The following is a 25955-nucleotide window of genomic DNA, read 5'->3' on the forward strand; positions in this document are numbered from 1 at the left end:
CAAAATAAACCTTTTTTATTTGCTATTCACTTAACAATAGATCGATGTAACAAATCATCAGAAAATTAAATCATTGCCATTAAACACAATATATGTTAAATAACTATATAATTATTAATGATAAATGCATTTTCTTACGATTTTAAAATTTTCTGGTTAAATTAAAAACCCGTAAATAGCCGGTAAGTTTTATGTGTGGGGTAGATTACTTTTTTTAAATACTCACCGAAACGTATTATTTTTTTATCAAACAGCAAATGAGTAAAAACAAAACTGTATTTCAAAATAGAAATAACTAAGAATATTATTATATATGGATTATGTCGATGTTTCTATCGATTGCAACCAGCCCATTCATAATTTGATGTGATTATAATCAAAGGAAATATTACTACTGGAGTTTCCATCTACCTTATATTAATTTCGAAGTTACTTTGAACATTGTATATAAATATTCGTTAAAAGCGAATCCGGCGGAACGCAACAATTTCATTATATATTTTGAAAACGGTACTCTGAATATTTAGTGGATTATCTTGTAAAAGGATGTTCTAAGAGTGAGATATTTCATAAAGGACGTTCTTTCATTATATTAAGGTGAAATCTTTAGTAAAATCTAAAGACAAGATAACTAATTTAATCAGTTTCTTTGAAATGATCAAATTTAGGCTGATTGATTTTAGATCTAAAACAAGATCATTGTTAGGTTAAATACGAATATTTCAAATTGTATACATATAATAAGAATCATTGTAATTCGAGAGTTGACCACGTAATAAAAAATCAAGTTTACTATAATGAAATTAGAAAAATGTAACGTTTTCATTGTACGCTGTTATTTTTTATTACTTCTTAATATTTTATTCTATAAACATTATTTATTTGATATTAGTAAAAAGTTCATTTACAAACGTGAGCCTCAGATACACAGCAGTGTCCTATTCCATATGAATGATTTGAGGTGACTTAAATTATCTTAAATCCTATATCATAAATTGCTTAAAATCAAAAATTCCCACGTCCGAGATTCGGGTTGCTCTCGTGTACACTGTAATAGTAATAAAAAATATAATAAATATTTGTTAGTTAAGTGACATGTAAGTAATTACATACACGACAAAACAGTTGTTAGCACAAATGAGTACACAGAGCACAAAAAAGAAAATGTCACGAGACAGTTGCGTGATCTTCGTCCGAAGTGATTACCAGAGCTTTGTAGGCAGATTAGTGATTTTTTGTTATATATATAATCAAACAACAAAATCACTAGTCTTCCATACAACGCACGGTCGTCGGCCAATCCCGTTAGTTGATGAGTTCATACCTAAAATGTTATCCACAACAAAATGTTAGATAGAAATTATTTTACAATATAATAATTAATTATCAACATATTACATTCTATATAACTACTGCTGTATAATATATGACGAGTGTCTTCAATTACTTTAAAAGTCGAGTCACAAGAATGGTTTATAGATATAAAATAAAAAATAAGAATGAATGAAAAAACCCAAATTGTAACGTAAACTAAGAATAACCAAACTACTATAAATCATATACATATGTTACCTTCGTGTGTTTTTTTACTTATGCATATTTTTGTTTGGTGCCAATTCTGGGAACTCTTCAAACATTCTATTTCAAAACAATGCTGTGTTAGTAAATATTTAAATTATTTCAAACGATGTTTTTCAAGCAAAGTTTTATTACTTATCTATTAATTTGTTTCATTTGTTTAATAAACGTAAATTTTGTTTTAGTATAATGCAATAATAAAATCTGCTTTTTATAATTTACTTTTGTATTATAATATATTTTAAAGTAATAGTAAGTAATGATGTTTTTTAACGTAAGAAAATGTTTGTCTTACTCGAATGAATTGTATTGAGGAATCGCTAAAATAATCATGTTTTATCTATAATAGGTCCGAGTGGGAATCGAACCATTTCTTGCAGAAACAAAGCAAATTGTAGCGACAAAAATCGTATATGCATGCATCAATAGATATATGTATATGGCACATATGCTACTGGCAACTAATGATTTGCAGTTAGTAACAAAAAAACATATATTTTTTAAATTAATTTATGGTCTTTCTTATAAAAAAAAATGTTTTAGGTATATAAAATATAAAAAAGTGTAATGAAATCGGGTAACGATATTATTGAATCGAAGGGCGTCCTGTGTAAGTGTAAATTTAAAATTAAATGAAGTAAATTTGCTTAACGAAATTAAAATAAGAACACTACTTGAATACAAGGTAATTCTTCCGCGCCGTGGGCGGAGGAGCGCCTCACCTCTGCTGCAGCAGGTACTGCGCCTTCTGGATGCGCTGCTGCGTGCCGGTGATGGTGATGACGCGGTCGGCGGCGCCGGCCAGCGGCTCGGCGATCTCGATGGCGGCGCCGCTCTCCGCGCGGATCTTGCGGATGCGCGAGCCCGCCTTGCCGATGATGGCGCCCGCCAGCTGTGCGGCGAGCGGTAATTAATGAGGACGGTTTCGCAAATATATTTTTAAATAAAAATATATTTTGTAAGGATGATAAAAAGTTTGATTTTTAATAATTGCCGACTTCTGAGAAACTATAGATTATTTCAAGAATTTTTTTATAATTTGTGTAACTTACGTCCTTCGGAATAGTCACTTGAGTGGTAGTCTCTTGCTGGTTACCACCGTTTCCATTAAAGTTGCCACCGGACGACGAGCGGTTGCCTCCAAAATTGTTTCCGAAGCTCCCGCCCCCACCGCCACCTCCCCCAAAGTTTCCTCGAGGCGGACCATTGAAGTTACCGCGAGGTCCGGGACCCGCGAAGTCGTTGAAGGCTCTCGGCGGAGGAGGACCATTGCGACCCATAGGGGGACCTCCCCGGGGCGGAGGCGGCCTGCCACCGGGTCCCATAGGCGGGGGCCCACGGGGAGGCCCGCGCGGTGGTCCTCCGCGAGGCCCAGCACCCCGCGGTCCTTGTCCGCTGCCGAAGCCGCCATATTCGTCGGCGTAGAAGTCGTCGTAGTTGTGCGGATCGTAATTCTGAATGCCGCCTTTAATCGGAACCTGAAACAATATTGACTCGTTTTTTATTTCACTCCAACTAAATAGGCTAAACGAATTATTTTTATATTCATACTATACGTGCATATCGTATCTACGTATGAAATCTTAACAATGTAAAGTAGTTACTAAAGAACATCTTGCATACAATTCTTAGTTATTTATATCTTAGAACTCGTTTAACATTTAAAATTCCTATGAGGATAAGTTTTCAATTGCAAAGCATATTATAAGCAGCTGCGACGCACACCTGTCGTAAAGTATAAAGCCGAGCGCTTCTAAACCGTTTAAGATAATCGACGGCTTATATAAAGCCTATTTTAATATAACTATCGCCCTATACTTTTAACTACTGTATAATTGTTTTCTTTTTTCGTAATTTCGTTCAAATTTTCGAAGTCCGTGCCCATGAATTCTTCGGGAATTGGAGTGCTATACAAAAAAAAAAAAATTCTCTTCCATTCACCACTAACTCTATACATAAAATTACCATTAGGCAGTCCTTCCTTACCCACGCCACCCATCACACATATTTCGATATTCCTCTTGCATTAAATAAAGAGATCCATACATTCATTGTTAACACACACACTTGTTATATATAAAAACAGAACAGGCAAATAAATTGTAATCCTCCTGCAGTCACGTTAACTACTAAACTTAATCAAAATATTTTAATATAGAACGATATACCAAAAGATATTAAATGAGACATTTGACAGTTTAAATAAAAAAAAAAATAAAAAAAATCATAGATTCATACCGCTGCAATATGTCTATAGCATGACAACCGTTTAGCTTTTCTGTTACGAGAGACTTCGAGTATCCTCTTACGAACTCATTACGTATTCTTCCCGTTGACGTCACTCCACACATCCACATCTCAACATTTTCGTCTCAGCTGCATTCGTCTTTCATCCGTCACCTTCGTGGATAAAATAATAAAGAAATAAAATAATAATACACTTTCTTTGTATTAACTCACCTGCCGTATGAGATGCAACACCTCCCTCACTCCAGCTGCGACGGCATCCGGCTTGCCTACAAGCTGCACGACTCGCTCCGAACTCTGCGGCGCGGGGTTCGAAAATATCTTCAACCGGGCGCCAGTTTTCTACATAATTTCATAACAAATTCATTTTATTTAAGTTACATATCGTTGAGATAACAGTTTTAATTACCGCACTAGTAGTCAATTTCACGATTGTAGACGAGTAAATATAATCACTAAATATATCGCTATAATATTTCAGCGTTTCGTTTTTAAAAGTTTAGAACCTCGCGAATTTCAGATTTTATTATTAATATGAGAATATTGTTATTGCAAAATGCGAAACCAGACAGATGTATGTAAAGAATTATTTTTTTATGTCCAACAATACAAAAGATGAGAGCTTTATTCGTTTAGCCTTTTGTCGTATAAGATCCGAAAACCCTTATCATAGTCGATCAACTTTTCAAATAATTTGATAATTTAATAAAATATATATACATTTTAGGATTAAGAAAATGAATGTAAATTTTGTAAAGTACTCATTCAAACTCTCATTACTTATACATATTTACATACTCAAAGTTGTCAAATTCGATTGACTTCGACGAAATCCTTATGAAATTGAATATCCCCATTTCACGAGGGAATCGTTGATATGTTGGAATTTACGTCTCGATTTAAAGTTGCACATGCAACGTTTAGATTGTCTTCTAATAATGCATAGATAATTGTTAATTTCCCAATACGAGGCTTTTGTATACTCGGCTATCGGGTGACGTTTAAATCGGTCAAACGCGCCTGCGCGGCGAAATCGACCGCACGTGGCCCGGCCGCGCTGCTTCGACACGCACAAACAACACCGACACGTCGGACACTGACACCGTTCACGGCACTACCGCAAAAAAAGTTACGCAATTAATTGTCGCGTTGACATCATTTAACTTTTGAAAAAAATAATATTTTTTTAAAATAAAAAAGAAACCAAGAACCACAAAGGTTGAAAACTGTACCGAAATTTTAGCAATATTACACAACTGACCTCATATTTAAACGTAGAAGCTTTTCTTTATTAAAAAAAAATACAACACACGAATCACTCATGTTTTTAACACTCGCGTAACCGATCGGACAAAGCAAGGTTAAAGAGAGCGATCAAAGTATCGCTATGCGTTAGCGAAGTTCGGTGCCCGACGACCATCCCCGAGGAAGGGCGCGATGGGAATGAGTCTTAGCGGCGACGAATGGCGATAGCGTGCAACACCTGACCCCCTCCCCTGCCGCGGGCTGCACTTGTAGGGCTGCGCCACCCCCGCGCCCGCACGCGCCACGCCTACGAATCAAAACTAACGCGCTGGCAGTATAACCACTCGTACATTTGTCATAAGCCATTAGTCATAAACTTTAGTGACAACTGAGTTAGGATCAATCATTCGAATATCAATTATATATTATTTTAATCATCGGTCAGAAATAAAGATAATATTTACTTTATAATTACGATACGACTCACCAAAGCTTAAAATAATTCGAACATTTCCCTATTTTTTCCATTCGATTGCGAGCCGAAAGCTTAAAATGAACTTTAACGTTACTTTTACGTTCTTGAAACAAGCAACAGGATTATAAAAAAAATTCTTTAACCTAATAAATATTAGATCTGTTGAGAACGTAAAAACTATTTTATTCAAATGGTCGATAAATAGGGTAGTTTTTGATGATAGTGAAGCCGTAGCGCGACGGTTCGATCGGAAACGGAAGCGGGCTCGCGTGCCCGCGCGCCTAATTGCCGTTGTCACCGCGACATCGCCTGTAATTACGCCAGGCGACATATGTGACCGGTTCAAATTACACCTACACCACCCGCGGGAATTTTATTACAATTGTAATGCGCCTAAATGTAGTTTACGTAACTTCGACATCGGACATCGATCGCTTTCCTTTATTATATGAATGTCCATTTACATATACCCACATATTGTAACATGATTATTCGAAACAATTCGTCTACGCTTACTGCAGTACAATTGTTTAGAGAAAAAATATTTCGTTATACGCACTATAAGGGTGTATATTTAATGTTAGCATTTAATTTAATTAATCATTTAAGCAGTTACGTGAGCTGTAAATGAAAAGCAACGCAAAGGTACAATAAGTGCTCCACATATCCGCTCCTCTCGTTTTATATGAATCAAATATGGAGGATATGGAGGCGGTAAACAAAAACCTTCCGCGCGTCACGTGCGCCGGTAACTCTAGCGCGGCGCCGCGCTTCCGACGGATGAAACCCCACCGACACGTGTTCAGCCACCCTTCGACAGTAACACCTAGCGGCCAGCGAGCGCTCCAAAACCGCTTAAGCCTGGCTAAAACTTCAGAATCTAAGTCGAAACAATTCAATTCAGCCAATAAATTATATCAAATATATCAGTTCAACAGTTAAATTTTTCTTTAAAATTATTCCGTAGGGCGTTTAAAGTCGCTGGCAAACGAGGGTGCAACAGTCGAGAGGAAACATATACGCGCCGGGTACCTGCTCCCGTGTAAAAAATAGTCGTCGGGTCGTGGCTCGCAGAGCATGTGTTCGAAATTTCTATTTAGCGAGGTCAGGACGGAGCATTGTGCAAGTAGGTAGGTAGTGTGCGAGGTGCCCAGGTGCGAGGCGCGTTTTTGTGCGGCCTTCCGGCGCGGCTGCGCGAGCACCTGCCGCCGCAGCTGCCGCCCGCGCACGCGCCGCTCAGACCGATGCTACGACTCCGAAGTGAGCTCGACTCAGACGGCCATTGTAACTTTAAACAACTCACCATTTGGCCTGAATACTATTCTAAGCTCAACGAATTTATACATTGGTTTAAAATTATAAACACTCCATAAAAAACATGAAATCGGCGAGATGACGTGTTTTATAATTTGCAACATTAAAGAGTCACACGCACTTATATGGGTTAACTGCGCTAACGTATTAGTTTGCCATATGGCACGTGACGTCAATATCAAAGGTTGATGAAGTCCTGTCCGTTTCATCGAAGTAACAAATTTGCAGACTATAAAAACATAATAATGCAATTTCAAAGTATTTAAACATAAAACCGACAACATATATAGTCTATAATCTATTCATTGTTCAAAACGATTTGATTATATGTCCTTTATTTTTGTTTCAGTGTCCAATTAAGCTCAAACTTGCAACTATTTTATAAAGTATCGCAAGTTACTAGAGTGTCATTCGTTCTTTAAGACCCAAACAAGCAGATGCATGCTGTTTAAAATCGACCCGGCACATAAAAACTATCTTATTCTACTTCGCAACAAAGTAGTATATAATATATCAAAATGTAATCTATTGATATAAAACACACAGTGGATACACATAATGGGTATCCGTTTGCTAGAAATCTATGTATTAATCGTTTTGTTCTCACAGGTAGAGTCCATTGACTGCCAAGGCATTCGCTACAGAATTATGAACGAAGAATAAGTTTAGGAACAGCTGATCAGCAACAAAAAATACCTTAGGTAAATTCGACACTCAATCTTTCGAGAAATGCCACAAAAACTTCATATTCGTAATAAAGGAAGCCTCGAAGAAAATCATATCGAGCATAACGTGATAAACAAGGTTATGGGAGCATAAAACGGATTTTTATAGGGAACAGCTGATTGACGGTAACTTCGCGTAAGGTAAGAGAATCGATTAACTTTCCAGCCAAAAACGTGTATAGTGAAACACAGAAATAAAATTTATGAATATTTTATGTGAGATTTGAAGTTGAAAAATTTAATTCTCATTAATAATATGCAATATATACAGTTTCGTTTGGAATATAAAATTAAATTCATTTTGTTTTTAGTCGAAAATGACAAACAATATGAAAAGACAAAGTTCAAGTCACTTAGTCCAAGTCATGGAACACAATACGAGGACACGATATTGCGAAGTTGCAACCGCATCGGATGTTCTAAAACTTCTACCGTAGTTAGCTCTTTGTAATTGATCGTTGTGATGCGATGTCCGTTCGCGTGAACGCTTTTATATAGTGTGTGACGTTTCTATACACGATGACAAATTGCGAAGGCTTTTAAACTTTATCAGGTCGAGACCGCGCACATAGGCTTCGGATGTCCGATAAATTGATCGCTTGTGAAGTTATCAGGTTATTGGCTATTACTCTAATGTATTTTTTAACGATATTTCGTAAGACCCACTACTACTCATAATATTTTGTATTTAATATATAAATCGCGTCAAATGTTCCAGTGTTAGTTAACGTTAAATATTATTTTTAAATTTATAATTCAATTGGTATATTAGTCGCCAGATAGCTAGAATTATTAAATATAAATTATACTTAGCAGATGCGATAAGTTGAACAACTCTCTACGTCAAGACGAAATCGACTCAGGCCAACAAAGTCGAATAAAAAACTAGGTAAATTGTCTAAAACATCCGTCGGATTGAGATAAGACGGGATACGGGCGGCAGCTGCTTTCACATCTGCCCTTCATCCGCGGACGCCGAAACATCGGCGAAAGAAAAAATCTCTTCATTATTGCTCGCGCCTCGACAGATGAGAATCAAGTCACTAGCAGCTGTTGCGTGCCTTTAATTATATCGTGCAAGAACGCGTACGTTCATACCGACTGAGGAACGCGTGACGATCCTACCTCTACTTGTTGAAACAATACGAGTTGAAAGGCTAATGTTGATGACTAATTGAGTTATGTTATAGCCCTTAAGTTTTGTAATCCTTTCAAATTTCAAACTTACATAGTACCTGGGCAACCGAGCTTCGCTATATTGACAAACTTAAAAAGCTAAACCTTATCAAAATACAAAATTCGGGCAAAATCGTTAAAGCAGTATCCGAGATACACAAAATATATAATTTAATATACAAGAATTGCTCATTTAATATTATAAGACATCTTTTTATTAAGTTATCGATGAAGAACCGTAGTGGCTTAGCGGATAGAACACGTTAAGCATTTTAACCGACAATTGCGAGTTGAATTCAAGGCACCTCTGCGTTTTTATATGCATACTTTGTGTTTATAATCCATATTTTGGTCGGAGATAAAGAAAAACATTGCGAGTAAGCCTACATGTGTCACCAGCACTCGGTGGACAGCATGGTGAAATAAGTCCAAGCTCCCGTTAGAAGAAGAGACCTATGTATCACCTCGAGAGCCGAGCAGCATCTACATACATACGGCCTGTTACTTTTATGCTTTCATATTTTATTTTATTTTCCATAAATAATTGAAATGTTATTGAGATTTCATAATGGTGCTTCGATTCTGTACATACCGCATGGCGACATCTGGGTGGTTTATTTCAACTGGTACCGTAAAATACGGATTTATCAAGTATATAAAGTATGACATAGCCGTTTCAGTTCATGAAAAATTGCCAATTACTTTGTTTATGTATTTTTTTAAGGAAAAAGGAACCGAAAATCTGTCTATCAAATTTCTCTTTTTGCACGTTCAAGGATACTTACCTCCCGCAGTTCTTTGATCTTGGCTCCAGCCTTGCCGATGACACAACCGGCTCGGCTTTGATGTATCAGTAGGCGGACGTCCAAGTCTTCGCTGGTGCCACCCTTCGGAACACCCTAACAAATATCGTACTTTTAATATTAATGTTTTCTATAGAATAATGTCGACAAATATAATCGACTCAAACATGTATGTACTGAAAGTAAAACACGCGTGTATCAAATGTATTCCAAAAAAAATACTTTACGGTATATGGCTATTTTTATTTTACAAACATTAATTTCCATTTTTTTTTAAAGAATAAGGTAACGAAATGTTTTGACAGATACTCACATCAGCCAAATTTGGAAGTATGTCTTTTACAATTTCCATAATCGTATCGATATCCGACGCCGTTATGGACAGAACTCTGAAAAATAAAGCATCGGTTACGCAACATCAAAACCGGAGTCGCGAATAGAAATCACATCACAATACTTAAAAACGGTGAAAAAAATCAACGGTCAGGGAGGACTCATGTCGGTCTGATATCATACAAAGCGTGATAGCCTTACACAATAATACAAAAGTGACTTGTGTCGGGATCATTGGGAGAAAACCGTGGTCTAAGACAACTTAGCGGCGAGAGGAAGCGACACCGAGGTCTAGAAAACGGGAGGAGTCGTGGGTAAAGTTAGACGTGCAGCGTCCACGGTCGTGATGGGATCTGTCGGGATGAAGCGGCCTACGTGTTCTCCTGACTGTTGACGTACAGTATGAGGCGTCGGGCTGTAAGGTTTGAGAGTAGTTTGGCGATATAGTTTACCGTTCGGGGCCTGGGCAATCTGGGACTGTTATAGAGGCTTTGTACTGCGTGGCGGGGCGGCGGGTGCGGGGCAGCGACGTCCGGCGGGGCGGGACCGGCAACCAAGAGTCGCTGTAGCGGCGCACCACGCGCCTCGCACTCCGGGGACCGACACCGTGACACATACCATTTTCAACAAATCCACATCCCAAGTAAAAATAATAGACTATATATCCTTTTATTACAAACGTACCTATAACTCGATACTCTACATCAAAAGCCGAGAGGGAATAAGGTGAAGACGAAGCGTCGTATTTTTAATAGTTTTACATGGAAATAGAGCATAGTATCGAGGTACAAGTATTATAATTGAAAATGGTAAACGGTGGAGGTGTGGAGGCGCGCGGTGCGTCGCGCTACTGACACAGAGGCGTCTCGGGGGCAGTAAGAACCTGTAACTGGCTGCCGGGGGGTTATTGTCTAGCCTACGGACTGCCGCACGCGTCACCCGGTGGTCCTTCGACCACCGAAGCATACGCTGCTTCAAATACAACAAACCCAAAGATCGTTCAAAAAGCCCAAGGCAAAAGATATGGGTGCGGTTATCGCGTTACCCAACAAAAAGCGGTTCTTTTAAATACGGTCGTACCTGTAGTGAGAAAATGTTAATCTATTAACGTTAGCATTTTGGATAACGATAAATGTATACATTCTAATCGCATTTCATTACAATTTGTACAAAAGTCAAATAAGCCGAAACGATTTATTTTCAGACCTGTATTATTTAATGTCATAAATACTTTACCATTATTTAATTGCTAAACATGAAAAAATATGTTACTTTATATAAATTCTTTCTTTATACAAATATGTTTGAAAGAATAGCGACGTTACAATTCATTTTGTACAACTTCTAATGTAACATCATACTTACAAATATCTGTAATGTAGCTTAATGTATTGTTTAAAAATTAAAAACATTTTATGACGATGTCTTACGATACTACTTAATGAGTGAAGCTAATCTGTATAATACATAGGGATAATTTTGAGAAGAAATATTCTTTCAAAATTTTATATAATAAATATTGCAGTAATAAAATATATAAATTATCAGATTATACGTCGGCCAATAGTTGAATAAAAAAATTTAATACTGACCTCATTCCTTAGCTTGGATATATTCGAACCCCCTTTCCCGATAATTGAGCCGGCCACCTGTTAATTGACACCACTAATTTATTCAATTCTAAGCTATAATATGTCATGACTTGATACTTAGACTGTCTTGTTGATTTATAAGATCGCAACCTAAAGGTCTTAATTAACCTAAAGGTAAAAATTATTAAAATTTGAACTTTAAAAGATTTGGAATTCTTAACAGGAAACGTAATAAAATTCCTAGAACCTAAGTTCTAATTCTAAAGTAAGTAATTCTCTCTCATTCTCCCTTGTGTGATGAAAATGACGACAAGAAAGTCTTAAAAATTCAGATCAAAATAAATCCAGTAATTAAAAACAATACATGATTATTATACAATAAATTTATTCGTTTAGAAACTAACGGCTAACTAACTTATAAGCTTTGCTTAGCAGCCGTTTCGTTAAGCACTGAGATTTCGCTCTTCTGTCATTTGGATTTGGATTTGACATTCGAAAGAAGAAGACCTAACACTGTATAACTAATCACACGCTAAACAACGTTTGCTGTGTATTGCTGGTAAGTTCTCTTAATATAATCTTACCTTGCTCGGTATAAGGAAGGTGACTTCATCGTCGGTTTGCCGCTGGCGCTTCTGCATAGGACCATCGTCGCCGTAGGCGTCTCGTTTCATTGTATCTAAATTAAAAAATAATGATATTTTTAATCTCGAGTCATAAATTTATAAACATATGTCGTATGTACAAGATCTTGTCCATTTTCTAAATATTGTATTCCTATTCAAACTGCAAATTACCACTATCTATCTATCTTTAGAGATAATCTATATCATATATTATAACTTGCTACACTAAAATTTTGGTTAGATTCTTAGAAACAAAAGCAAAAAATTAACATATGACTTATTCCGTTTAGTTATTTCTCTTCATTTAATAATGAAATAGGTAAATGTTAAAATTGCTACAGTACAACAATTTCTTTGTTGGCTTTAGTTCATTGTAAACAATTTATAATAGAAAAATCAATCATTATTTGATGCAGGCTGGCGCCGGTATGCCGCGCGGTATCGATCCCGCTACCCGCCGACGTTTTATTACAAACTAACAAACAATCAGACGGCGTTTCGGTGACAGCCAGTGGGCTGATCTTATCAACTTGAGTACTTACTTCACTTTTTGTAGGTACAACAGTTAATTGAAAGCTACGAATTAATTTCCAATTCTAAAATTATATTCAAGACTAGGTTGTTATTGCTATTGAAATATCGCTATTGTGTTTAATTTTCGACGCTTAATGATAGCGAACATTTATAGTACATTAATAAAATTTTGAATTAATAGAACTACGGGGACACCCCCTTAATATAAACACACTATGTTTATTTGATTTATCAGTCATTGAAATCAATTTACAAAGAATGATTTTCATTATATTTCAGTACCGACACTTTTTTATATTTTTTATAATTAAGACCAACAATAATAATCTTCTCTTTAAGAGGACAGTAGGCTTTGACCCAACAGTAGGACTAAATTAAGTTATATAATATATAACTAAATACATATAACAGTAAATACGATTCTTTAGTCAGTATTTTCATTGCATGTTTGTATTCTTCATAAATAAAAAAAAAAGCTTAGCGTGCCGGAATTGGTTCAATAACCATAGTTGGGAGGCGGTACAACGGGGTTATATATGGGATTCCTTCCCAACTATTGTTGCTTTGAAATCGAGTTAGTGTACAAAAAAGAATATAATAAGCTAGAAAACCGACGAAATATAGACAGCAGATAATTAATTTAAACCAATTCTATAACAGAAAAAAAAATGAAAATTGGTACGTGTCCTTGAAAAATTGAAATATCCTTCGTGACAAATAAAATATAGATATCAAACTACGAGTTGAAAGGTCGCACGTGCTGAGTAGGTTCCGACTTCTCACACAAATAGCCTATTGAGTTAGGGTTGCGAACAAAAAGTTATCCCCAATCTTATTATAACAAAAGACAGTCTCTAATCTAACGCTACGTCTTCGTTGAAGTGTTTCTGCCGAATATTCTACTCGTGTTACTAAAAAAAGTTTTAAGCTTATTGTTTCTATTCTATAAAAGCCAAACACTTTTTAAAACTGTTTTAATGTAATTTCATAAATATATCGAGATTAATGCATTTTTACTTTTAATAAGGAATTTATTAAGTATTTATGTCAAGCAAAAATAAAAAGATGAGTAAAGTAAATGATACAAATAATTTAACAAAACAAATTGGTTTACTGTCAATGTTATTATTGCAACGTGCAAGATCAGCCTAAATATGCTAATTCGCGCTTCTGAGCAGCAGGTGAGTAGGGTCATTGACACGGGCGGTACGCCCACTACGGGCTACGACATTCGCGCGCATCACAAAGGTTCCTTATAACATACAAAATTGCGTTTCCTGTATTTCATAATACACAATTATTATCCAAGGAATAGTATTCATTACTGAAAATGTTATAAATTATGGGTGTATATTATTCTCTAATTCGCTATAAACGAACGGAAATAAGTAAACGCGAAAAAAAAAAATATTAAATTCAATACTAACAATTTCAAAAGAGCGATTATAAAAGTTCTACATATCAGATTTTCATTAAAAATGTATGTACATATAAATGCGATCGGAAAACGAATTATTGATTATTATGATTAATATAGTGATAAGAGTGGGTAGTTGAATGGTAGAATCGACTTTGCCCTGCCTTGTAAAGCAGGTGCTCGCCTCACAAAGACCTACCTATGGACCTTAAGCAAAAAATAAATAAAAAAATAACCGCTCCAAATGTCACTAACAGCTGTCTTACTACCAACGTTTACCTACTTAGACACGACGTCACTGCGAAACGAATGAACAGATGGCAAGCATTTAATGTCTCAAATAAAATCACACAATTTCTCATTTTTAAAAGAACCTCAAAAAACAGAGAAAACGTATTATAGATACAAAGGATTGCTGATAACAATGGTCGAAATAAATAATGGTCCCGTTCTAGCTAACAAACAACACGCGTGTATTGTCTACTCTAATGTGTAATTAAAAAAGTGTGATCTAAAAAGAGCGGGTAAAATACTCACCTATTATTCAACCAGGGCGTTTAGGACAAGGTGATTAGTACCTAGAACAATAGAAATTCTATTAAAGACTAATTTCGAGTTGGAATTGTTTTTTATTCACTTTAGCCTATAAAAAGGCACCTACATGATAATATATGTGATAAGGGAACGCGTGTGGTGGCATATTGGTCCCGGCTATTTCGCTTAGGCGTCTGTTTCTTGTGGAGAGCGCGACTCGACTGGCACCTTTCGGGCTCAGCACGGGCGTTAGTACCGGCCTGCTAGACTCCGGGGCGCCGTCGCTGCACATGCGCAGTGCCCAGTCGACAACACCCCTGCCTCTTATTGTGCCCCGGAAACGAAGACTTAACAAGTCACACCGCAAGACACTATGCTATGCCTTAAGCCAACCTACATACCGCCTGTGATAACGTACACCGCGAATTATTCAATACTCTATATGAATAGTTAAAACGCTTGTAAAAATTCAATTTTCGGTTAAACTTTACTAGTCGACTGTTAAGTAGGTCACTCAGTATTAGTCAATAAAATTATATGTAAGCATTCCACGTAGTTTTTTTGTCTTCAATTTAATCTTCCCCAAATATTATAATATAAATCTGGATTTGATTGGACTGGAGAACTAAACAACACGACATATGTATTTTCTAGAAAAAGTATTGACTCAGATTGAAATTAAAGAAATTATCGATTTTTTTGGAAATCATTATCATAAATAAATCGTTCAGCAAACCATTTCTTTTTTAGCTTTAATGTTTGTTTTTTGTTGTCATACGTATAATATATTATTAAATATATTTCAAGAAATTTAATTCAGTATAAAGAAACAATCAATAAACCTTTTTATAATTAATAAGACATTTTGATTACATAATCATTTTGCATATGCAGTCACTGATCTAGTCTGAGGTGAAAATTAATACAAACTCGATATTATACAGAGAATGTATGGCGTATCAAACTTTCTTCCCGTATAATATGTTCATAACTTCCACTACTTGTGAATCTTGTGATATGGCTTAATATGCTCTTTGAAGTCCGTGCCAAGAACTAGCTTGATGTTACATACAAAGTTACCGCGAGCGTTGTTAAAACGCTCAGGAGTCGGGACTCACTTATTAACTCGCGCACGAAAAAACCTTACGAGTTTTCTCATTTGGACATTTAAGAAACATCTTAAAAGTACGCTGAAAACTAGAGGTTCAGTGTATAAAATATAAACATAACTTTTTAAATTTATATACAGGTTTAACATCGCAAGTAGTTCATACGGTGTTATGATAATAGAGTACAGCGACCATAGTTTCTGGTAACTTTGTACCGTCTTGAATTTTAAAGAATTTTTATTAACATTTCGAATACTGACTACCATTACATTATAATCGACTATTAACAAATGTCAGATATTTATCGCTTATAAATAAGTTTTAGATATTTTCGTAACTTGTAGCGCTACAAGTTCAGCATTAAATACGCGCTTAATTAAATATATGAATTAAATTTAGTCTCTGGAATATATGTTGCTGCAAATGAAATGGCCTAACCAAACCATAAATTTAAAAAAAAATGAAATCTTAAAACCTTGCCGCGCCCAATCTTGCTACATGTAGTAAATGTTTTTGATAATTATTTTATGATTTTATCCTTCTCTCAGGAAAAAAAAATCGCAAAAGCGATATTTGTGTCCTTTTTCTCCTTTTGTTGCCTTCGCGATCTTTTTTGTAATAAGGCGTTTTCAAGACTTAAAACTTTAAAGGCAGGTTATCTTTATAAAGAACCTTATTTCAATTATAATATAAAATATTTTTAAGAATAAATAAGCAATAATATTATTAATTGTCTACTCTTTATATTCTGAACCAAGATCAATGTGTCTGTAACTGGCATCAACTGTTCTAATTTAGTAACTTTTTTTGCTGATGTTGTCGCTTTCAAACTCTAAACCTCGCAGGAATTTCATTTTGATTTGGTGACGACATTTCGTTTTTAATTTTCGCTACAATTATTGTGCGATGCCTTTCTTACAAGACTTTCAAGTTTAATATCAGATCACCTAAGAGGCTGTTCTGCTACGTGTCTAGCTTAATTAGAGCCCTTTTAATTAGTAAGTACGACAAAGAACCTTTTCCAATTCCAATTTTGAATATTGGATAGTTAAAGAAAAAGCTTTACGTAGTTTAGATGCGCGCGAAGTCAAATCGCAGATACTTTAGTTTAGCGAATTTTTCAATTAACCAATAGATGAAAAATACTTAACTCATGTTGTTGTATCAAAAAGTTTTGCTATTTCTGGAGACTTTAATTTTATTTTTAATACATTAAGCCAATGGTCACATCAGTTGATTGTGAAAAGAGGAAAAATTAATGCAAATGATCAAAAAATTATGATAGGTGTGTAACAATAACAAATGTGGCTGTCATACGTAGATTACATTGTATGTATGGACTTAGTAAGGACTCATTTAATTTTCGACTAAAGTAATACATGGAAGTATAAAGTAGAAACCTAAGTTACATGCAACAAAGTCGTTAACGAAACAATAACCACTATTGACATCACTTAACAAATTGACTGAACAACTAATTACTACAATATTATAAAGATAAATCAATATTTAGGTTTTAGAAGTATGTATTTGTATCATAATAATTTACTGAAATTAAACAAAATCGATTATAGCCGTAAATCTTTTAACTATGTAAGTATGAAGGGATATAATTTTTTATGCCAGAATTATGTTTATACCTATTCTTATATTTTATAATCCCTATTCTTGTTTACCTACAATTTCTAAACAATACTCTAATATTTGTACTCGAGATGTGACTGTTTTGTTTATGATAAAAAAAAAAATGAACATTTCCATTAAACAAATAGGCTATCTATAAAATCAGTGACACTATAGAAAATTACTTTCCATAGACGATTATAAGATTAATCAATATAGAAACGAAATAATCGTAACGATCAAACACGTCGAACACGCATGTCATGTTTGGCCAACAACATTAGTACCTACATGCAGTGACCAATATGAATAGTAGGTAAACTACCTATTTGTCAATAGCTAATAGTCGACCGCCGAGTCTGTGGAAGACAATCGTTGCCATGGCAACTAGACGTCAACAAAAATTCAAACTTCGAAAAGTTATATCAAAGATATATAGGTATTGATATGAATTTATGCTTGGAAGCTTCTCGAATGAAATTCTTTCGTTCGTTTTATATTATCATAAGTACTATGATATGGGCAAAATGACATGAATAAAATACGTACAATCATATTATCACTTTAGAAATATATTTTATTATAAAAAAAAATAAGATACACTAATATCTTCATCATAGACCTAGTCCATCAGCAAAGCTAATAAAATAATCAACAGTGACAGTAACAGCCTGTGAATGTCCCACTGCTGGGCTAGGACCTCTTCTCCTTTTTTTTTGCGGAGAAGGTTTGGAGCTTTTTCCACCACGCTGCTCCAATGCGGGTTGGTGGAATACACATGTGGCAGAATTTCTGTGAAATTTGACACATGCAGGTTTCAAGCACGAGATAAATTTTTATTAACAAAAATTAAGCACACACAAATTCAGTGGTGCTTGCCCGGGTTCGAACCCACGATCATCGGTTAAGATCCACGCGCTCTAACCACTGGGCCATCACGGCTCTTATATAATCAACGACAAATAATATTTTTTTTATACACATTACTGCAAATATTCGTGTACTATCTAATGAATTGGTAAGAGTTTTTGTTTTAATTATATCCAAGTAAACATATACTTAATTACAAATTTTGCATTGGCTTTTTATGTTATCCAAAGGATAAAATGAGTTCATGCGTGTCCAAATAAAAAGGAAATATTTTTATTCAAATACACTTTTACAAATTCATATTGTTGAACGTGGTAACGTTTGACGATTCGATTCTATTCTGGAATGATGCAAATTTGTACAAGTAGTATAATAAGTCAATTTAGACGAGATTCAGCAATCATTAATTCCATGTATTTCTGTGAGAAACATATACAAATATAATAAGATTATTTTAAATGACATATTGAAGTATAATATATCGGCCGTTCACGACTACAGGGTTTTATAAAAAATGCATATAATTTGTTCTAAAAATAATTAAATTATTAAACTTACGAAGATGATGCAAAATATTGCTTTAGGCATACATTTCTAACAAAGCGCTATCGAACGCTTCATTAAAAATGTATACATACATATACCGCAGCGATACTGTAATTTAAAACTATTTATTAATAAATCTATTAAACTATGTGAGATTGAAACATCTGGTTTGTAACAACGCAGTATATCATATCAAAAATGTGGGAACATCGCAAGTGGTAGGCTAATTATGCAGTGGTGACCTAATTATATCTAAGACTTTCTTTCTAGACATAAAGTTATAAGTAATTGTCGTAGACGGGGTATTCGGTATAGCCTGTAATTTGTTCCTAGCGAGCTGCTAAAATATTCAGCGGCCCATGAGAACACGCCACCCGACCCGAGACAAGTGAATGTTACGAACACGCGACTGTTACAAAGAGAATCGACAGATGTCAAACCGTTTAAATGATTATCTAGGGGAGGAAATGTTACTTTTACAGTTGAACTATAGGTTTCTATAGTATTTTTTTTTCCTAAATGTAAAGCACATTATGCGCATTGCCCACGACTTAAGAGTATTTAGATCTATAATATTGTTACCTATTAGAAATTAATTCCCTTTAATAGCATGTATGTACAGCTTATAAGCTATCATTAATATTTAAAGTTCATCATTAAAATGTAGCCTCTCACGTGATGCGTTGCATGTATCCTTTTGTTGCCTGCATGTTTTTTTCTGGTCTTCGTATCAATATGATAATTACGATAACCGATTAAAAGTAAAAATAGTCTCAAATTGATAAATTCTATCATATGCGTAAATAGGTCAAAGCTTACTTCTATGGATCTAAAATGTTTGTAAGTTTGTAGCGCCTAATAATTTTAACGTATGTTTTTATCAATATATGAAAGAATATGTGGATTTTTGAAATGAGTCAAATTTATTTGTCAGCCTCAAAGATTATTATAAAAATAAAGAAAGTTAAAGAGCGATCCGACTCAAGTTTGTTCTCCGGCAATCTTGTATAAGACAATATAAAGTTAATTTTTCCAAGTTTGCGACAACAACAATATCAAATATTACTTAGTTCCTTTGAGGCGAACAAACGCCAAGTCATTACTTATTAGGAAATCGACCTAATGGTCAGAAGCAAACAAAACTATAAAAGAAAACGTTGAATACTCCACAATTATATGTTTGCCAACACACGTCATTACAAATTGTAAAGTACCAAGAAACATTTACATAATTATTTGTGACAACTTAAACACATCGTATTTTAAGAACCTCATGTCTTGGCTGTATATCGAACAACTCTAGTCTTCATTCTAATACAAAAAAAAGATGCGTGTACGCGTCTTAAAAGTCACACTTATTAGTAGTACGAATTTAACAGTTAACTATAGAGTAATTAACTTCCGATTTTTTCCATACCTAACTATCAGTTGACGAGTGAATATATGGATAAGTATATACATTTAGCTCTCTTTCGCAACTAACTATGTAATGTCTTTATTTGGTGTTATTTCAAAGTAAAATTTTATTCTCAAGGCGTCTTAAGAAGAATAACTTCAAAAGCTTAAGATAGGATACGTATACATACATTTTATAAATTACTTGTATCTAAACTTAATACATAAGTATTAGACAAGTGAAAATGGCAGTATGATCCATCCAGACGTGATTGCCACTTGACACAAAGCAATCGCGCTTATTTCACGCTCGAAGACTCACCCGTGCCCGTCGGATCCGCTCTAGGATAGGATAATGCCCAACGAGCCATAAAAGCATTACAGGCTTACTTACAAGACGTTCCGGTTAATCTTTGATACATTACTCATCTGTGTATTGTAGAAGCAATGAGGTGGTTAACTGACGAAAAATATATTAATGTATCAAAAAAAAAAACTTCTCGTCTATATATTTTAATTCAAAAATAATCATAAATATATTTAAAGTTATCAATTTCCTATCAATCAAATTATCCTTAAATGTATCATATTTATTTTTTCAAAACAATGACAATTTGTATCAAAAATTAATACGATTAAAAGTTTAATTAGTATAGTAACATAAGAAAATTGCTCCCTAGCGGCCTTTCAAAATACAGTTATCTATTCCGTTTCCTCCAGGGTCGGCGCCACGTATCTAAATATTTGATGCTCATATCGATCATAACTTCTTTGCGCCGCCCGACACCCTATCGCTAGGTAAGTTACATTCTTACCTAACTTGTTTTAAATCATTCGACAAATAAAAATATTTAGAATTTTTTTTTTGTTTTATAGAGTAGGAAAGCGGACGAGCATATGGGCCACCTGATGGTAAGTGGTCACCAACGTCCTTAGACATTGGCATTGTAAGAAATGTCAACCATCGTTTACATAGCCAATGCGCCACCAACCTTGGGAACTAAGATTTTATGTCCCTTGTGCCTGTAAATACACTGGCTAACTCACCCTTCAAATCGGAACACAACAATATCAAGTACTGCTGTTTTGTGATAGAATATCTGATGAGTGGGTGGTACCTACCACATATATTTATGCCAAAAATTTGTATATTTTTACCAAAAATTTTAGGTCGCTTCTTGACCTATCCTAGTGCTAATGCATTAAATACCGGTTACTATATACTTACATACTGAAGCGATTCGTTTTGCCTACGGATAGGTGAATTGTCTAATTTACGTTTAATGTTTAATGAAATAGTTGCGGTCATCTTCATACATTACTTCATACACTACTCTCCGTTATTCGAAGCCTTCTGATACGTAAGTAGCAAGCCTCGTAGACAATTCTACAATACGAAAACAAAACTAATCGTATTTTGAATATATTATGTAATAATATACGATATGGAAATAGGCATTAAATTTTCAATACTTTCAAAACGTCTGGCCCGAATGAAAAAAGTTCGGAGAACGAAGAATTCTTGAAAATTCTGCGTAATTATAAATATTATATATGCATTTTTTTTTTAAATCTCAAATGTGCCAGAGCATAACAATTTTTTATAAGATAAATAGGATCGTTATAATTACGTATACATCTCAGCTATACAACGTTGAACTTATAACGTATACGAGCTATTTCCAACTTAAAACTATAAGCGACGATGTTATCAGTCGCATCAGTAGTTTTTCCACAAACGCGAATAAGACAAACAAAACTTTCCCCTTCATATTTTTAGTATGATCGTTCATAGTATTGGCGTTTTGTCACATTAAAATAAGTCTTCGATATTACATTTAATAGATATATATATTTATTTTTTGAGGATAAAATATATAATCAAAATATGACATCCTAATTTCAGGTGACAACCATACCATAAGTTTGATTATGTAAGTCTAGAATTAAAGATCTAACTCGAACCTACTCGTTAAAAATGCAAGTAAGCTATTTACGTAAGAATTATTAAGAGTAGCGTGCAAGCTACGAACAAAAATAATGTAGAATTGAACATTCAATTCTGATGTACATCAGGCTACCCTTCATGACTTATGAAGATGGTGGTGGCGAGGTGGTAAAATAACAGCATGAAACGCAGCAGACGTTCCGTGAGGGTAATTGGAAATGCTTGTGGGCGTGCCACACGCTAACGGCGCATGAGACATCTTGTATGTATTTATTTGCTTCTCCAGTAATTTCCTCGTCCGTCCTTGTATATTTAAGTGGCTCTGGCGTCGTTCATACCGCTCTCATGCATTTGTCATGAGTGGTTGCTGAGCGACCGTTTGTTGACGGTCGAACTGCGGGAAAGTGACCGATGGCCCTCGGCCCACCACCACACTGCCACCACCGATAATTATTATTCTACTTCTGATATCGGCTATCGACAACACCCTTAGCCCCACCCACCCCCTTTGAAAGGGATGAGGTGACAATTACATCCCCATTTTTCTCCAACAGCCCACATGACTATAATGACCATATATTCCGTATTGCATGTAAGTACACATGAAATGGCAGGTACCATAAAAGCATTTACAAGTAGAATGTATGCACGCAAACTATAATACGCGTTATTTTACTGACACGATGGGCTGAATATGATGATGAGTTATTACAAATTGAGACTTTGAAGTCGCCAAAATTTGTGAAAATATAGAAAACGAATATTCCAGATTTAACGAAGTTTCCATTTCAGTTAAAGAGCTATCTTCCTATCGCGCCATTTTTGACGCTTAATCAGACAGATTCCGCCAAAGATTTCACAGATGTTTGACTTTGTGATGGATTACATAGTAGTAAAACAATTTTAGTAACAAAGGATATTAATAACGCATTGACAAATTAATGTTATGTGATAAAGATTATTTATTAAATACTTATATTTGAAAACTGCGAAATCTTTATTAAAAGAAACAAAATTCTTTCGTCTATAATAATAATAAAAATAAGAATATTTGCACATAAAATAAAATGAATTCACTTTGGCATGGCATGTTTTATATTTTTATTTGTTAAATTGATAAATCAAAGTTGATAAGCAAATCTAAGCCATGTTTTAATCCACAAAAATGTCTATAAACGAAATGAAACCATTATTATTTCTGCACATTATTGACTTTGGCTTCACAGTGTGAGTTAATTGGGAAGATTTAAGTTTTTAACTATGAAGTCGGAGACTTCTGTCAAAACTAACAAATTTATTGTTACATTTTCGTACTAAAACTAAAATACTTGTTGGCATAATACCAAAATTATAAAACTTTAATCATAAATTTTTCATAAAAAGTTTTAAGTACAATAAATTGATAAAATAAATAAATATTTCTTAAATTGTTTAAAATAATTGCTAGTTTTCCTATTAACCAAAACAACCATAATATCATTGCATCAATATAATGTAGATTAATATAAATATATAACATAAATAAATTCAAATTTTATTGAAATACTGTTTTCAGTATTACATTTATATTTATAATAAATAAAGGATTATAAAATATAATTTTAATTTGATTTATTTTTTTATTTTGAGACAAATTAAACAATTATATTTATAGCATTTAATAAACATTTTAGAGGAAAACCACTGCATCATAAATTAGTAAATTGCACAAATTATTCAGCAAAATAGATTGAATTCATTATACATCTAATTATCTAGTATCGTAATATATTTCTGTATTTGTAGGGTATGGTATAAAGGTGCTCTGATGTTGTCCACTACCTTTAGTTGGGACAATAAACATGCATTTCAAATTAATATCAACTGGAGTTAATAATTCAATCTGATCAATATGCAAAAACAATTACCTGCTAATTATATAATTCATACATATATCTGCACGATATATCTTCTTTTTTTTCCATTCTATCTGAATGGATTTATTGAAAAACTAAAACTACGTATTTCCAAAATGTTTGCAGATATACAAATTATACTGTGTGCAAAATATTATAAGAGAATTGTTGAGACAGGCAGTTTTTATAAAAACCCATTAGATGAAAGTAATCTGAAAATTTAGCGTTTTTGAATGTTTTTGAACTAGTCAAAAAGTAATAAAAATTCTAAGCTTATTTATATTAATATTTCTATAGTAATAATAATAATTATTATTATTACTTTAGGCAAAGAAAGCATGTTCCAATTTAAAATAATATCTGGAATAGTGTGTGACTCGTTAAGGATTAAACATAAAAATCTGGTAAGGAACTAAGAAGGGTAAAATGTGTTTCTAGTATAATACTTGTATATTTACATATGAAATATCTATCTATGAAGGCCTTAAAAATTTTTAGATCAAGGTTATATTCCTATACTTACTATATTTTTCTTTTTGGGTCGACCCAGTCTATCAAAAACCTTATTAGTTTTATTTTTGGTGGAATAGGTTTTCAATGCTATATTAGACTATTAATCGGCTAATTAATTTTTAAAATTAAATGTCTTCTTTGACTAGTGGGCAACTAATCCATGTTGATGAGTTTATTTGTAAATTTATAATTTTGATCACATAAGGCTTTACAGTTATAGCTATTGCTTTTAGTAATGAAATATCATTTGAATAATAATTTTACTTTTATATCATTAGTTGTTGATTAAACTAAGTTGTGTACAAATATATTACATATTATCAATTACTACGTATGAGCTAGCGTAAACTTACATTTTCCTTAAGCGTTCGCGTTGTTAAATGTTTTATACATAGGTAATAAATGATAAACTACAAATCACTAGTGTTATTATTTTATATTTTTGTAACCATTATATAAATAGTATCATTAATAAATAAGTTATCATTGTTTTAAGCCTCATATTAAAGAAAAACCGATATAAAACGATTAAAACCAAAAGGTTTTGACAACCTTGTGGTGTTGTGTGTTTTGATGCTTCTAAAGCAAGTCAAAAACAGTACCTATACAATTTAAACCAAATGAAAATGAACAAGTAGTTATTCAGTAAAAATATTTATGCACAAATACTATCGCCGGTGGCAAAATAATCAATATTGTAATGTGACGTGAGTGGTAACAATTTATGATACAAAAATATTAAAAAATTACGTCACTTACCCAAATAAATTAATTTTGCTCCAAATATAAAATATGTAAAATATTTTATTCTATAACTGCTTATAATCAATTCGCTTTGTTTCGTAAATAAAAATCAGGATACAAGAAAACAATAAAAATGGCGGCAATATCAGCATGAGCTGAAAAGATGTTTGGTAGTTTTAATTAATGTTGCCGGTTATATAAATATAAAATTAATGTCAAAATTAACTACATGTATTTTATTTTCTCAATGCGTGTGTCACTCACAAAAAATAATTAAAACGTGTGATTTTTTTTATTAAATAAATAAAAAAAAGAAATATTCCACATCCATCGTTCATGGTCAATTCCTGATTATATAATACAACTTACTAATCGAATTCTATAATATTTCAACTACCTACATATATATTGTGTATTCAAATATACCTAAGTATGTTTTCCCAATTATATAATACAACTTATTCATCGAATTCTAATGAGCTATAGCATCCAGGCTGTGATTGAGAAAAATCGAAATCGAAATCGGTTATCGAAAGTATACACTTGCAAAGTGAAGAGACAAAATAAAATAAAAATAAGTATAGTATTAAGGACAGTGAAACTTTTTAAGATCCCGATCTTGCACTAGTAACATTCAGTGCCGATGACCAGCTTAATATTTTAACGTGTCATTATTCCCAATAGCTCTCAGTCGTTTACTTAAGTAAGATTTT

The 25955-nt window shown here is 33.8% G+C and overlaps 1 protein-coding gene across 5 annotated transcripts; it reads right to left on the reverse strand.

Annotated features, from left to right (window-relative positions):
- LOC126775062 (heterogeneous nuclear ribonucleoprotein K) lies at positions 1-25406 on the reverse strand. 5 transcript variants are annotated; one of them, XM_050496790.1, is made up of 12 exons: positions 25258-25406; positions 14603-14643; positions 12073-12167; positions 11489-11545; positions 10349-10392; positions 9877-9952; positions 9546-9659; positions 4039-4167; positions 2631-3056; positions 2301-2470; positions 1573-1638; positions 1-1048 (listed from the first exon to the last, which is right to left on the reverse strand). In XM_050496790.1, exons 3-11 carry the CDS (start codon positions 12160-12162, stop codon positions 1587-1589), a joined length of 1158 nt encoding a protein of 385 aa, XP_050352747.1. In that variant the 5' UTR covers positions 12163-12167; positions 14603-14643; positions 25258-25406; the 3' UTR covers positions 1-1048; positions 1573-1586. The 5 variants fall into 5 exon arrangements, with proteins under 5 accessions (XP_050352747.1, XP_050352748.1, XP_050352749.1 ...); XM_050496791.1 differs by lacking the exon at positions 25258-25406 and adding an exon at positions 14727-14872; XM_050496792.1 differs by lacking the exon at positions 14603-14643.
- Positions 25407-25955: the final 549 nt, after the last annotated feature.

This window comes from Nymphalis io, chromosome 17, assembly GCF_905147045.1.
Source record: "Nymphalis io chromosome 17, ilAglIoxx1.1, whole genome shotgun sequence".
Classification (NCBI taxonomy): domain Eukaryota; kingdom Metazoa; phylum Arthropoda; class Insecta; order Lepidoptera; family Nymphalidae; genus Nymphalis; species Nymphalis io.

Excerpts from the sequence above, each read along its gene's own strand:
- LOC126775062 (XM_050496792.1), bottom strand. The coding sequence starts at position 12,162 with ATGAAACGAGACGCCTACGGCGACGATGGTCCTATGCAGAAGCGCCAG. Across the intron at positions 11,546-12,072 it reads CCTTCCTTATACCGAGCAAG|GTGGCCGGCTCAATTATCGG; the intron begins GTAAGATTATAT and ends GTCAATTAACAG. Across the intron at positions 4,168-9,545 it reads AGATCAAAGAACTGCGGGAG|AAAACTGGCGCCCGGTTGAA; the intron begins GTAAGTATCCTT and ends GAAATTATGTAG.